Source organism: Triticum dicoccoides, chromosome 1A, assembly GCF_002162155.2.
Source record: "Triticum dicoccoides isolate Atlit2015 ecotype Zavitan chromosome 1A, WEW_v2.0, whole genome shotgun sequence".
Taxonomy (NCBI): domain Eukaryota; kingdom Viridiplantae; phylum Streptophyta; class Magnoliopsida; order Poales; family Poaceae; genus Triticum; species Triticum dicoccoides.
Genome location: NC_041380.1, coordinates 10399790 through 10416302, shown reverse-complemented (window position 1 = coordinate 10416302; position 16513 = coordinate 10399790). Strand labels below are relative to the sequence as shown.

The 16513-nt window shown below is 44.4% G+C and overlaps 1 protein-coding gene and 2 pseudogenes across 1 annotated transcript; 1 reads left to right on the top strand and 2 right to left on the bottom strand.

Moving 5' to 3' along the window:
* Positions 1 to 646: 646 nt before the first annotated feature.
* LOC119358409 lies at positions 647 to 10625 on the top strand (annotated as a pseudogene).
* LOC119358397 lies at positions 7357 to 10205 on the bottom strand (annotated as a pseudogene).
* A 2113-nt stretch (positions 10626 to 12738) lies between the features above and the next one.
* Positions 12739 to 16093, bottom strand: LOC119358386 (G-type lectin S-receptor-like serine/threonine-protein kinase SD2-5). Its single transcript, XM_037624960.1, has one exon. It carries the CDS (start codon positions 15448 to 15450, stop codon positions 12739 to 12741), a length of 2712 nt encoding a protein of 903 aa, XP_037480857.1. The 5' UTR covers positions 15451 to 16093.
* Between the last annotated feature and the right edge of the window lie 420 nt (positions 16094 to 16513).

Genomic DNA, 16513 nt, shown 5'->3' with positions numbered 1-16513 from the left:
GTAGAGAGGCACTCGCCCTTGCGATGGACTTGCAGATCCCCAGGGTTGTAATTGCTTCAGACTGCCTGGGAGTGATCCGGGATATCAAAGATGCCACAGGAGGGAACTACGCTGCTGTAATCAAGGAGATCACTGAGACAACGAGAGATTTTGAGCAATGCACCTTCATCTTCGAGGGTAGATCGACAAATATCGAGGCACATAGCCTTACTAAACATGCTTTCGGACTAGATTATGGGCGCCATTTGTGGCTTACAAACCTACCGGATATCCATTGTATTCCTATGAACTTTTTATGATGAATAAAGTGTGTTTAGACTCAAAAAAATCAAATTAAATGTTTATCTTAATAAATAAACTCATCAAATTAAATGTGAATAACATGTCCACCTCTCTTTGAAACAAAGGGACGCCTGATAGAAATAATAAGTCTGTTTTCTTCAAGAAGAAAAGAAATTATTAAAATCTTTCATTCAGCCCCTCTGGTCGATAATTTTGATCTTTATACAAATTTTGTATGGACAAATGAAACCACAATTTTGGGTCAGAATAGAAAATACCCTCGACGCTGCAGAATTGGGGGAAGAAGACCAATCGAATCTGGAAAGCTCTACTCTGCAGGTTGGTTCTCTTCTCCCCTTCTTTCTCGCTCGCGCCGCGCTGCTCTGCGTCGACGCCGGTCCGGTGGGCGCCAGCACCCCCCGGCCGCGCCGTCCCGGATCTGCGCCACCACCCACCCTGGCGTGGATGCGGACGGGGAGCGAGAGTGAGAGCGGAGGGCCAGTAGCAGCTGTTAATAACATCCTCGCTCGCGCCGCCGCCCGCCGCCGTCCCCTTGCTCTGCCTGCCCCGGTCTGGGAGAGGGGGAGGCTGCAGGACCGGCGGCTGCGAGAGACGAGCGAAGGTGGCCCGCCCGTGTTAGATGCTGCGCTTGTGCTGTGTGAGGGGCGGGAGAGCAGAGTGTGTGGTTTCAGATTTGTCTGCCGCTGCTGCTCTACTTGTTTCAATACCAATAGCTCTTCTGCCTGATGCTCTTATTTGTAATTGTTTTACAGATTCTCCATCACATCACAGCCAAATGAGCCATCGACCTACTTTGCGTTTGGGGAGAGACAGAGAGAGGCCCTTTGATGCTTGTATGGAATCAATTTGATAAAAATGTATGTGTGTGACAGCTGCTAAATGGGTTGGACTGCACAATGAAATAAGGGGGACGATCTGTGGCTGTTGGTATTCGAATGAGAATTCGGTGAGTGAGATTTGCTGACTTGGTTGCTGCTACCGCTTGTGTTAGATGCCGCGCTTGTGTTGTGTGAGGTGTGAGAGCAGAGTATGGTTTCAGATTTGGCTGCTGCTGCCGCTTGATGCAGCTGCTGGGCGAGAGATAATGAGGAGAAATCGATGCTGCTGCTCTATTTGTTTCAATGCTCATGCTATTGTCCCTGATGCTCTTCTTTCTGCTGTTTTTACAGGTTAATTGTTCGTAAAGGCCAAATAAGCCATCGACCTAAGCTGACGACAAGTGGTAGTTACAGGAAATCAGGACAATATAGGTGAGTCAGATTTGCTGAATGGGTTCGAGTGATCAAAGAAATAAGGCCAGTGGTATGTTGATGTTGGTACTGAATTGAGAATGATATTTTGTCACAACCATTATCTGAGAAAAAGGAAAATTCTCAACAACCATGGCGGAGGCTGTTGTCGGGCAGCTAGTGGTCACGCTGGGGGGTGCGCTGGCAAAAGAGGCGACGATCTTTGGCGGGGTTCTCCTCGGCAAGGAAGCCTCTGCCCTCAGGGGCCTCTTCGGCAAGATCCGCGACTCCAAGGCGGAGCTGGAGAGCATGCAGGCCTACCTGCAGGAGGCGGAGCAGTTCAAGGACACTGACAAGACTACAGCCATCTTCGTCGGCGAGATCAGGGGTTTCGCCTTCCAGATCGAGGATGTCGTTGACGAGTTCACCTACAAGCTGGAGGACTGCAAGCACGGAGGGTTCGCTGGCAAGATGAAGAAGAGGCTCAAGCATATCAAAACCTGGCGCCGCCTGGCAGCCAAGCTCCAAGAAATCGATGTCAAGCTGAAAGATGCCAAGAGGAGGAAGCAGGATTATGCAGTCGTTGCAGGAATCGGCGGATCTGCTTCTGCTGCCAAATCGACAAGTCGAGGTCAAGCCCTGCACTTCACCAGGGATGAGGACCTTGTGGGAATCGAGGAGAACAAAGAGAAGTTGATACGGTGGCTGACGGGCAGTGGCGGTGGTGATTATCTGGAGCAGAGCAACAGCAAAGTCACCACGGTGTGGGGGATGCCTGGTGTTGGTAAAACCACTCTGGTTGCTCATGTGTACAACATGGTGAAATTGGATTTTGACGCCGTGGCGTGGGTAACAGTGTCAGAGAGTTACAATCTCGAAGATCTGCTGAAGAAGATAGCCGCCGAGTTCGGCATCGCAGGCAATATTGCCAATGTTGAGATGAGGCGCCTAGCAGAGTCCGTCAACAACTATCTTCAAGGTAAAAAGTACATCTTGGTCCTGGATGATGTTTGGACTCCGCTTGTGTGGTCGGAGATAAGGAATGCCTTTCCTACTTCTAATTGTACCGGCCGATTCATTATCACATCAAGAAAGCATGAAGTGTCACAGTTGGCAACTGGTGAATCTGCAGTTCACTTGGAACCGCTAGAAGCACATCACTCCTGGGTGTTGTTCTGCAATGGGGCCTTCTGGAATCATGTTGACAAACAGTGCCCGTTGGAGTTGCAGAAATTGGCTTGGAAGTTCATAGCTAAGGGTCAAGGCTTGCCTATTGCTATCGCTTGCATTGGCCGCCTACTCTCCTGCAAACCCCCAACTTCTGCCGAATGGGAGAATGTGTACAGGGGTTTGGATTCACAGTTGGTCAAAGATGTGATCCCTGATGCTCATATGATCCTAAAGATCAGCTTGGAGGACCTTCCATACAATTTAAAGAATTGTTTCTTACATTGTGCATTATTCCCAGAAAACTATGTATTACAGAGGAGGAAGACAATGAGGCAGTGGATTTCAGCGGGGTTTATCAGGGAAAAGGAAGAGAGCAGAACATTGGAGGAGGTGGCTGATGGATACTTGGCTGAGCTTGTGAATCGAAGCCTACTACAGGTAGTGAAAAGGAATTATGCCGGATGACTGAAACACTGTCGGATGCATGAAGTCATACGCCTTGTTGCCCTCAACAAAGCCAAGGAGGAATGCTTTGGTAAAGTTTATAGTGGCTCTGGTACTGGGGCATTCTCTGTGGAGGGTGCACGTCGCATATCGGTCCAGGGGGGAAACCTTGAACACCTGAGCCGAACTGCTGCAACACATCTTCGTTCGCTCCATGTATTTGGGAGGTATATCAATGTTGATTTGCTGAAGCCTATCTTAACATCTTCGAATCTGTTGTCGATGTTGGATCTGCAAGGTACTTGTATCAAGATGCTGCCCAATGAGGTATTCAACTTTTTTAACTTGCGTTATTTGGGCCTTCGGTATACTGATCTCGAAAGCCTGCCTGATGCAGTGAGGAGGTTGCAAAACTTGGAAGTCTTGGATGCTGTGCATTCTAAGCTGACGTATTTGCCAAACAGTATCGTAAAACTTCAGAATTTGAGATCTATGTTTTTAAGGCGGTAAAGCGTCATAAGGCGGAGGAGGGCCGCTCTGACGCCTAAGCGCCAAGGCGAGGCGGTAAGGCGAGGCAAGGCGACGCCTTAAACATTGCAGGAAAAGAGTCATCAATAGGTCTGCACATATTAATACTAGAAAAAGAGCAATGGCTGAGAGATGGGCCACTACTTATGCACCTCCCAGTGGCCCAAAAGCCCATCTAGTGGCCATATACACCCCCGTGACCTAATTCCACTATCTCCTTCCCTTCTTTCCCACCACAGCCGCCACGAAGCCATACCCTTCTGGTCCTCCCTCCCTCCTCTTCATGGCCCCACCCTTCTCCCTCACAGCAGCAAGCCCCAGGAGCCCCCAGTCCTCCCTCCTCTTCATGGTGCCGGGAGACAGCGGGGCCGTCATCTCCAAGCCCCAGGAGCAGCCAGAACTAGGGCAGCCACAGCCGTACACTTCATGTCTGTCTAAGGCGGGGTAGACGCCTTGCCATCCTGGGGCGCCTTGACGCATAGGCGACGACTAGGCGACGCTTAGGCGACGCCTTAAAAACATAGTTTGAGATACCTCTATGCGTCATCCACTTTCAGCACATCAGAGAATGTAAGAGCAGGTGGGGTCAAGGTCCCTAGTGGCATACAACACTTGGCAGGACTGCGGGCTCTTCAGCGTGTCAAAGCCACTCCAGAGTTTCTTCATGAGGTTGGAGCTCTGACAGAGCTAAGAACATTGGATGTGTGCGACGTTCAGAGTGAACATTCTGCTGACTTGAGCAATGCTATCACCAAAATGAGCCATCTTGTTCATCTCGCAATTGTAGCTGCAGCTGAGAATGAGGTGATGTGGCTTGAAGGGCTATATTTACCTCCAACCCTTTCTTGGCTTGCTTTACGAGGGAAGCTGGAAAAAACATCGATGCCTCAGCTCTTCTCTTCCTGGTCACACCTTAATAGCCTCACTCGGTTGCAGCTGGTATTCTCCAATATTGATGAGGAAACCTTTTCCTGTCTCTGTGTGTTACGTGGTCTACGCTTTCTTTGGCTAAGGAAGGCTTTTGAAGGGAAGAGGCTGTATTTTTACACAGGGTCATTTCCAAATCTTACACATCTATTTATCCGGAGCGCAGCACAACTCAACCAAGTTGGAATAGAGAAGGGCGCAATGCAAAATCTGATCGAGCTATCGTTAACAGACTGCCCTGAGCTAAAGTTTGTTCCAGATGGCATCAAACACCTAGCATCCCTTGAAAAATTAATTCTGGAAGATACATCAGAAGAGTTAATAGAGAAGCTCCTGGAGAAGAGATATTCAGATGAATGTAGTGAAGATGCAATGCAGATTAGCCACATAAGGAATGTTACAGTTGGACTGAGCCATAAAGGACTCTGGGAAAGGATTAGGTGATCGTCGCTGCTCCAAAGGTTGGTTTTTGCTGTTTTTGTCTTTCATGCATATATTATATATTGACATAATTAAATTAAATTAGCAATTGGTAGCTAGCAATGGCTGACACAAATTTGTTATGAGTTTTTCAATTAAAGCAAATTAATGTGATTCTTTTCTCCATGCTCATGTGTATCTTCTTTAATAGACTTGAGATATGCAAGTACATAGCCTGTAACTGGTAGGACCGGGAAAGAAACAAGCAAACTGATCATGCAGTTAATAGTTCCTCCGACGTACAAAAATGTTATGCTGTATTTAGGATATGTGTCCTTTCATCAGTTAATATAACTTCTAGTTCCTCGTACGTTTTGTGACTTAAGCTGTAACTCGAGTTTTTTTCTGTATGGAATATGCTCCTTGTTTTAATGTAATGCATGTCCTTTTGCCAAAAGAGTACTTCCTTCTACGTTTGTGTTCTCTCGTTTAAAGTTTTTTTTAAATGGACATAGATAGAGATTCATCCACTACCCTGTCTGATTGACACTGTTTGTGATAGTTATCAGATTCTGCTCTGCACTACCAAGCACATTTTGCTTGCTTGGGAAGAGACCAGGATCGATGCTGATCTGCCAACTGTCCTCCCGTCTCAAGGCTCTGATGGGGAGTGAAGATTTTAAGCTGGGCTCCGATGAGGTGTTGCAGTTTTTAGTTATTACATCTGTACTCAATGAAATTCCTTGTTACTATTCTATATCGAAGACAATACAAGGCAGATGTCTGAAAACATTTCTTAGCTGCTAGACAGAGAAAAGAACTATGCATTCGGGCTCTGGAATGATGTCCGTGTGATGTTTTCAACATTGGGCTGTGTGAGATGAGTATTCTGCTAATCAGTTAGTGGTATTTTCTGTTGCCTACGTACTTTGGCATGGTGAACTTTGTTCTTGAGAGCATGGCTAGAAAGTCAATCTGGAAAGATTGTTGCTGTAAATTATAAAGACTCTATTCAAACTTGTCATATTTGTTGCACCGGAAGCAGAATTAGTTTCCTTTTGAGTGTTTGTTGATAGCATGAGTTGGACCAGAACCCCTGCCATTGACTGGAACTCTAGTGAATATGCATCAGATGTACAGGCTGTTTGTGACAAACTTTGTTCACCGTAACAGTGTATCACTGACCAAGTTATCGTTATGTTCTAAGATTATCATCTCATATTATGATATTATATATACGATTTTTGGTCTGTATGTTCTATGTTATCGTGCATCACTGAGGTGTCCCTAATGAATTCATTTTCTTAATATCTTATTTTCATGAGTGCAGTGTCATCCTGAAGCAAAAAACAGTGTTATTGAAGCCCTGGCCTTGACATGCAGTGTCATCGATTTATCAAGAAGGTACCGCTTAAGCATCTTCAATGCTACCAGCTCCCACGGCAAGGCCACCTGTCCCGGCTGGTTTGTCCAACGCATTTGTGGAGAAAAAGGTTCAGTCCCTGTCGTCCAACATTGTGCTTGAACCAAAAGCTGCACATGCTGACATTGTTTTAGTTATATAGTTAGATGCCAGCAAATGCAGGTAATTATCATCTAAGCACCAACTCTGTAGTCTGTACCATTAGCTGCTAACCACTTTTATTGGAAAGAACAAGTTTAGTAACTTTCATCTTCCCTCTGATCAAAGTTCGCTGGTCTAGAAAGTTTAGTTACATCACTGCAGAACTCCTATATAGTAGCATCAAAAGGATCATAGTGTACTGAAGTATGGGATGAATTGCTACCGACAGTTTTTGCTTGTCTATAATGGTTTCGTCTCTTCTTTTTCAATATATCATCGACATGAGCGCAACATAGCAAACTAGTGGATTTATCCCTAAGCCTGGCCAGCGTCTTCCTCCTTGAGGCGCCCCATATAGTGCTGAGTCTTCAAGTGTTGCTGCTGAATTTAACTGGGGTACCATACTTTTGTTAGCAGGAATATATGTAGTGTTGCTGCTGAACTTTAAAAAAAGATTTCTATTGTTAAGTCCATTTGGTGCTTATCCCCATCAGGTTCATAACACTATTTGCAAAATCAGGGAATTCAATATTCCATAGATTGATATACTATTAGTTACATTGCAGGTAAATTTCCTAGTTCAGCACGTAGCTCACAAATACTCCCTCTGTAAAGAAATATAAGAGCGGTTAGATCACTAAAGTAGTGATCTAAATGCTCTTATATTTCTTTACGGAGGGAGTATATTTTTGGGCTACCAGAAGAGGTGGACTGGTACTCTGCAGATGAAAAGGTATGTGGTACAGACCACCGAACAAACAATGAAACATATATATCTATACCAATATAAAAAGACCCAAAGGGGCAGATCCAAACCATCTCAACCGTCAAATCATGTTATCTAACGGTTCAAATCCCTCCAATGGTGAGCACCAAACACGTTTAATGCTCTAATTACCCACCACTGCCATTGGTTATAAACACGTTTTGACTCAACGCTATCCCATGAAATCTGCCATGTAATTAATATCCTACCATTCCCGTGAAAAAGTAATTGATATACTACTAAATACCAATGTGCAACAGATATATCTTACCTAATATAACGTGCAACTAATATTCTACCTAATATAAACGTGCATTGCACGTACATTATTACTAGTTTGCCAGTAATTTTTCTTTTCAAGCTATTCAAAACATACTTCCAATGTACAAATAAGATAAGATTAAAAAACAGTGACGAAAACCAAGTGTGTTTTTAAGTTGGATGTCTTCTTCTCATTGGCCACTCATTTCACCTTGGTCCAGATAAAACTGATGCTTGAGGTTGAACTGAATATGCAGTTGGATTATCTTCTAGGGGCAAGACTGTATTTGTGTTGAGAAATCTGTGAAGAATAGTGGTTTCTATGCTCATCCCACCCTCTAATACCTTTATCACCGTTGACATGGAAGGCCTTTGACTGCCATCATTTAGCAGGCACCACACTGCAAGCTTCATCATTTGAATCACTTGCTCCTGGTGCGAGACCATGTCGTCACTATGCTTGTCAATCAGAACTCTCCTCAGGCAGAGAATTATCAATATTTTTTCTCCCACTTATTAGCTCCATGACAACTACTCCAAAGCTGTAGACATCAACCATTTCAGTGATTTGCGAGGTTAACCATTCATGTGCCATATACCCTGGCGTGCCTCTCATCATCGTCATTACCTTGTGTTTGATCCCTGTCTATTAACTCAGATAGTCCAAAATCAGCCACTTTAGCATTGAAGTTCTCATCTAAGAGAATATTTTGCGGTTTGATGTCCAAATGAGCTATCTTTTGCCTGCACCCCTCGTGAAGATAGCATAGGCTTTTGGCAATACCCAGAATGATGCCACACCGTGTGTGCCAATCGAGTGGGGCATTGTCATGGCGGTAATAGATCCATCTATCAAGTGACCCTCCCGACATATATTCATATACAAGAAGCCTTTGAAATTTCTCTGTACAAAAGCCAATCAGCCTAACAAGATTAATGCGGTCTATGCTTCCAATAGTTTCAACCTCTGCCAAAAACTCTTTCTTTCCTTGTCTAGCACCTTCCAAACGTTTGACTGCAACTCTCTCTTCGCCTAATTTCCCTGCAAAAACCGACCCAAATCCACCTTCTCCAAGCTTTTTACTGAACCATTTAGTGCATTCTCTCAGCTTGTCAAATGGAAACCTTGTTGGCATCCCTGGTAATTGATCAAACTGGAGGTCTTCATCATTGTCTTCATACTTTCCCCTCCTTAGCAGACAAACAGTGATAACAATGGCAATGAATATGATAGTAGTAACAAGTGCAAAGGCGATGCCTAGAATAACCTTCCTTTTGTTTGCAACAGGATGAGAAGCAGCAGACGAATTGAAAAGAGCTGTTTCAGGTTGTATTGATTGCAAGGAGAAGACCTTGGTCACCCACAGGCACTTGCTCTCAGAATCATTGAGGTGATATCTGAAGATGACGGCCCTGCAGGAGCAGTTCTTCAAGCAAGCCTGCTTACAACTGTCAACATTCGTTGCATTCTCAATTGTGTGGTGGGCATCAAAGTAAGAAACGTCAGCAAGGGTCAAGAGCTTATGGCGTTGCATTTCTTGACAAGAGACTGGATTCAGTGGTGCACAGCCAAGATTTGCCTTGCGCACATGCACTGGCTTGAAGTAGTTTATTGAACTTGAGTTGTCCTGAAATGGACATGTGCACTGCCCAGCTGTGCATATGCCGTACTCTCCGTACACCGTTGGGAATTCACAATCATCAGACAATTCTCCCATCTTGGTTACATCCTTTGTGCCTCAGACCCTAACCTCACGTACTGAGTGGATTTAGCTGCTGGCAGTAGGATACTATACATTAATGGCGCATTTGGCTGTTCTGGCTGCAAAAGGAGGCTGAGGCTGCCATTGCCAAATGTAAAGTTTGTTGGACCATTGCCTGTGTTCACCGTTGCTGCAAACTCATAGTAGAGTTGTGATGGTGTGGATTCAACATAACCATACAATCCTCTGGGGAGAACTGTCATGTACAACTGATTCTCTGTCCAATTTGTGGCGGCAGTGTTAGCTACAAGCCTCATACCTTCTTGTAGTGACTGCCCAGTGAGCAACGTGTCACTGGGATGATCAAATGACTGCCACACAGTTCCATTTGTGCGATCAAATAGCACCAGATTGCAATCCTCGGTGATCACCATGCCTGCGACAAACCGCCCGGAGCTGCCGCTGGACCATACGAGGCTACCATCAGCATCTCGGGGCACTAAGTTCCTATCGATGGTAAGCTCAATGGTGGCACCCTCACTGACAGGACGACCCGGGTTAGCAGACCATACCACGTGAGGCTTCCTTGCACTGTGGATGTGGAAAATGTAGATGGCAAAGAAGAACACGTTGCAGGGGGAGGCGCAGAAGAAACCTGCACCAATGTAAGGTCTGAAGAAGGTTTGTGGCGAGCTGATTACGATGGATCGGCCGGCCGAACTATCATAGAAGAGGGTTTGAAAAACGTGTGGCCCGGTGAAGGAGCTTTCGTTGTTGGTCCACGATGTTGAGAGCTTGGTTGTGGGATACCCGGTGAAGTTCAACTGCGCCTCGGAGAGCAATTGTGCTGCAGCTGCTAGTATGATTAAGAGGAGATTGGCAGGACCCATGGTTGCTGTTGGAGGTTGTAAGAAGATGAATCGGTTCTTGGTCTATGACTATGAGAAGCCGGGAACAAGGAGGGGGACGAGCTTGCAGAGGGGAAAGGTTAAACCTGAAACACGATTGCCTCCCTTGCAGAGGAGAAAAGTCCACTGTTCGTCTCTGCCGGCCCAAGTCAGTCATTGTCGAGGTTAACTGCCGGCTGAAGCATATAGAATGTCAGTAGACGTCTGGCTCAAGTATATAGAATGTCCCTAATTTTGCTGCAAAGGCATGCAAGTACTACTTAGAGCAGCATCAGGGATCACTAATTAAGGTTGTAAATCTTATTTGGATTCAAATTTGCTCCAGATGGCAAGGTCTTGAAATCGTCGTTCTAGTCGTTCTTGTGACGTGACAATTTGAGTTAATAAAACACCCTTTATGGGGAAAAGTCCATTCTTCTCATGCTGTAATCAGTTGCAGATGGTAAGCATTAGCATTCTTTATCCTTATCAACACGAAGTGGCAAGGACTACCGATCAGCAGTTACTTAAATAAATGAACAAGTTGCCATTTGGCGACCATAGACGGTTCTGTTACCCTTGGAGTCTGCAGGTGTCTCCATGATGAGGATTTCTGACCACGATATTATTCCACTTGCAACACAGCTGTGTGAGATGAGTATTCTGCTCATCAGTTAGTGGTAGTTCCTGTTGCCTGCATACTAGCTTTAGCATGGCCAACTCTGTTCTTGAGAGCATGGCCATGTGCTGTTGGAAACACAATCTGGAAATGATGTTGCTGTAAATTACAAAGACTATTGAGTTTCATGATGAAATTGGAGTGCCAAGCTATGCTCCTGTTACCGATTTTTTTTGTCTTATTTGTCACATCGGAAGCAGAATTAATTGCCTTTCAAGTGTTTGTTGATAGCATGAGTTGGACATTGATTGAAACAGTTTTTTATATACAGTATCATAATTGAATATGAAACAGCTTTCTTATACAGTATCATAGTTGAACCCCCTGCCATTGATTGGAACAGTTTTTTATTTAGAGTATCGTATTTGAATATGTATTGATTGAAACAGTTTTTATATACAGTTTTTTTTTACAGGTGAAGCTGTTTGTTACAATCTCTGTTCACCGTAACAGTGTATGACTGACCAAGTTGTGGCCATGTTTTAAGATTATCATCTCATATTATGATATTATATATAAGGGTTTTTGGTCTGTAGGTGGTTAGTTGCTTGAAATGCCTAACCCATTAACCTTTTTATTTGTTCAAACCTCAGTTTGATAAGTATAATTCTGGTTTTTTAATTTCAGTGTAATGGAGTATGGAATAAATTGTTGTTGACAGTTCTTACTCATCTCTAATGAACTCATTTTCTTAATCTCTTATTGACATGAGTGCAGTGTCACCCTGAAGCAAAAGACTGTCATTGAAGCCTTGGCCTGGATATGCAGTGACATCGATTTATCAACAAGACACCACTTAAACATCTTCAACTCTACCATCTCCCACGGCAAGGGCACCTGTCCCACCTGGTTTCTCAAATACATTGTGGAGAAAAAGATTCAGTTCCAGTCGACCAACATTGCGCTTGAACCAAAGGTGCACATCTTGACATTGTTTCAGTTTTATTAGAAAAGAATTTTTCATCTAAGTACCAACTCTGTAGTCGGCTAACCAGTCTTATTAGAAAAGAAATTAGTTTAGTTACTTTCTTCTCTCTCTGACTGAAGTTTAGTTACTTGACTGCTGGACTCGTACATACTAATGTCAGAAGGATCACAGTTTTTATTCGACTCTAACGGATTCGTCTTTTATCTTTTAATCTCATTGACATGGGCGCAACAAACCAGTGGACTTGTCCCAAAGCCTGGCCAGCGCCCCCTCCCCTCACCCTGTGGCGTCCCATATAGTGATGGCTCCATGCCCACATATGAAAGAGGATAGTCAACTTTTGTTTGCAAGAATATATGTAGTGTTGCTTCTGAATTTTTAAAAAAGATTGGTATTATTATTTTGAGATATGAGACTGACATAGTGACATGTTTATTTTACTGGCCTGACCTAGAAATTTACAATTTAATGTACCAACTCTATTAGCATCATTAATCCTTTAGTATTGACTATGGAAAACTTTAGAAAAATCACATAATTTTTCTTTCGTCTCAAGTTTGTCATCCTGGTCCCATCTTTCTCCTTAGATCCCTACGGTGCTCATCCCCATCAGGTTCATAAAGTTATTTGCAAAATTCTGGAATTCAATGTTCCATATATTTATAGTGTTAGTTACATCACAAGTAATTTCCAAGTTTACCAGTTGACAAATATATTTTTGGCTACCAGATGAGGTGACTGGTACTCCGCAGATGAAAATCTATGCGGTACAACTTCACCAAACAATCAAACACATATATTTGCTGGGAATTATTCTTTTCACACTGTTTAAAATACACTTCCAAACTACAAAATGGATAAGATTTAAAAACAATTACAAACCAAGTGAATAATGAAGTTGGATGTCTTCTTCTCATTAGGCGCCCATTTCACCTTGGTCCCGATAAGGTTGATGCTTGAGGCTGAACTGAATATGCGGATATATTATCTTGAACAGGCATGACTGAATTTGCATCGATAAATCTGTTAAGAATTGCACTTTCTATGCTTGTCACACCCTCCAGTACCTTGATCACCGTTGACATGGAAGGCCTTTGACAGCCATCATTTAGCAAGCACCACATTGCAAGCTTCATCATTTGAATCACTTGCTCCTGGTGTGAGAGCATGTCTTCACTATGCTTGTCAATCAGATCACTCAATTGATTATCTCGAGCCTTTCCTCGTAACAAATTGATGAGGTTGGAACTCGCCTCAGGCAGAGAATTATCAATATTTTTTCTCCCACTTATTAGTTCCATGACAACAACTCCAAAGCTGTAGACATCAACTTTCTCAGTGATTTGCGAGGTTAACCATTCAGGTGCCAGATACCCAGGCGTGCCTCTCATCACCGTCATTACCTTGCTTTGATCCCTGTCTATTAACTTAGATAGCCCGAAATCAGCCACTTTGGCGTTGAACTTCTCATCTAAGAGAATATTTTGCGGTTTGATGTCCAAATGAGCTATCTTTCGCCTGCACTCCTCGTGAAGATAGCATAGGCCTTTGGCAATATCCAGAATGATTCTACACCGCGTGCACCATTCGAGTGGGGCATTGTTGTGGCGGTAATGGATCCACCTATCAAGTGACCCTCTTGGCATATATTCATATACTAGAAGCCTCTGAGATTTCTCTGCACAAAAGCCAATCAGCCTGACAAGATTGATGTGTTCGATGCTTCCAATTGTCTCTACCTCTGCCAAGAATTCTTTCTTTCCTTGTCTAGCACTTTCCAAACGTTTCACTGCAACTCTCTCTTCACCTAATTTCCCTTCATAAACAGATCCAAATCCACCTTCTCCAAGTTTTTTATTGAACCCCTGAGTGCATTCTCTTAGCTTCTGAAAAGAGAACCTGGCCGGCATTCTAGCAAATTGATCAAAATTGAAGTCTTCATCTTTCTTGTCATAATATGCTCTCCTGTGTAAATAAAGGGTGACAGCAATAGCAAGTAATACAACAATAATAATAGCTGGGATTGTAGTGCCTAAAATGAGGTTGCTGTTGTTTGCAGCAGCTGAGTTGGAAGGGCCAAGCTGCACCTTGATGAAAACAGAGTTGTTGTAATCAAGAGGTTCAAATTTTATTGATTGCAAGGAGAAGACCTTGGTCACCCACCGGCAATAACCTTCGGTTTCATTCTGGTAAAACCTGAAGGTGACGGCCCTGCAGGAGCAGTTTTTCAAGCAGGCTTGTTTACAATCATCTTGGTTGGTTTCATTCATAATGTGGTCGCTCAAATCAAAGTAAGAAACTTCGTTAAGGGTTAAGAGCCGATATTGCTGCATTTCTTGACAAGAGATTGGGTTCAGGGGTGTGCAACCAAGACTTTCTTCGGGGCCACCAATCGGCTTGAAGTAGCCTGAACTATTGTTATCCTGAAGGGGACAGGTGCACTTCCTGCCTGTGCATATTCCATACTCCCCGCACACAGTTGGGAAACCACAATCACCAAATTTTGGCTTCATTACATCATACACAGCAGGCCATGTTTCTTCCCCAGTATTCCATTCATACATCCAAAGGTGGCCATTAGACTCTAGTCTCATGAACTGGGTGGACCTAGCTGTTGGCAATGAGATGCTATTCATATCTCGATATTTTGGGTCGACAAAGATGCTGAGGCTGCCATTCATGAATGTAACCTTTGTTGTATCATTTCCTTCCTTGTTGTCGTTTGATTCCGCCATATAGTAGATCTGTGGTGGTGCGGACGCAATGTAAGCATACAAACCATCCACGCGTACAGTGACATAAAACTGATTCTCTGTCCAATTTGTTGCAGATGTACTTGCTGTGAGCCTCATGCCCTCCAGAAGTGACTGTCCAGGGACCAACGCGTCGGTAGGATGATCAAATGACTGCCATACAGTTGCATTCATCAAATCAAACAGCACCAGATTGCCGATGTTGGTGATCATCATGCCAGCTACCGACCGCCGTGAGGTACCGGTCGACCAGACCAGGCTACCATCAGCATCTCGAAGGACCAATTCTCCATCCGAAGTTAGCTCAACGGTGGCATTCTCCCTGACAGGACGAGCCCGGTTGGCCGACCAGACCACCGGTGGATTCCCATCAACTATACGGGTGTCAGCGTTGGTTTGGACAATGAACACGGCAAAGTAGAACTTGTCGCAAGGTGGGGCACAGAAGAATCCCGTGGCAAAGGACTGGCTATAGTATTTACTTTGTGAACGGAGGAGAATGGGGCGCACAACTAAACCTCCTCTGTAGTGGACGTGCGGGAGGGAGGTGTCGTTGTTGATCCACATCGTCGAGAGGTTGGCTGTCGGATAGCCAGAGCCTTGTGCCGCGGAGAACAACGGTGCTGCAGTGGCAAGTATGAGGAAGAAGAGGCTGACAGGACCCATGGTGCTTGAAGTTGAACGGTAACGGAGACTGCATACATGGAAAGCTAGTAAGCAACTGAAGAGATGCAGGGATAAGCTTGCAGAGGGGAGAGACAGGATACCGAGTTGATGGAGCTTGATCGCTGGAAAGATTATCTCGGAGACGCGGTGGTGCCTGGACTCCCGAGTGGTCAACCGATCAAAGATCGTCTCCCTCTCACAGTATCTAATAATCAGCACCATACAGTAGACAGTATCATGATAACATCCCAGGTCTCACTAGTCACTAGTTCCAAAAGGTCACTATCTAGCTCTGCTGGCACAGGTCATTTTCGTGGTAGTTGCTCGCCTACTGCGCACTACTCTTCCTTATTCTGGGTGTGGATGTTAACATAAATATTTTCATAAGAAGCTTGACATATAGTACCAATTAAGAGGTCCCTGACTTGCACTAAAAAAATGGCAGGCACAATGTTCTTCAGATCAAGTCGTATATGGTTGTCATCCAGCATTGTCTTTTCATGTAAAAATATTTGCTGTTGGCACAAAGAACATTGACAGCTTTGTTGATGGACGAGCTGCCATTTGGACCTAGTGCCTGTTGCTGATCTTATTGGCCGCCTCGTCAGTTGCCGCCCAACAGTAAATGGTGCTGCTGGAAGTGCCATTTTTTCTGCACTTTTCAGAGACTCGCCTCGGAGCTGCAATGCAGGCGCATCAGATACCAGGTAATTTAATGAATGGGTTGCCATTTGGCGCCCATGGATGGTTGCGGTTCCTATGGATGCCGGTGGAACGTACCCTTCCCTCTTGATGTGGGTGGGGGTTGCTATTATGCAGGTGCAGGTGTGTGTCTGCGTGATGAGAATTTTTAACATCAACATTCCTGAAGAAGAGTGGGACACAACACACATTTGCATTGATCTTGCTGAGCCGTATATTATACAGGAGAGAGCCTCAGGTGCCGAGCACCACTACTGTTTCTAACTGCACCACTACATGGCGTACGTGTGTGATCATGGGAACATGGACGCTGCGTTCTTTGACTAGGCACAGAGGCACACGGCGTTCTATATTCTACTTTGCACAAACTATTTACCTTCCCTGGACGAGGTATTGTTAGACATAGTAATCCTACTACTAATGTGATTTTCCTGCTCTGCAGCCCGGCCATGGTGGTTCTGTACCTCTTGAAGAGGAGGAGGATGCAGAGCTCCACTCTTGTCGATGCTGAGCTTGTCGGCCATATAATATGAGCCATACAGAATCAAACAACAAGGTAGCGCATCAACACTAGAAAGAAAAA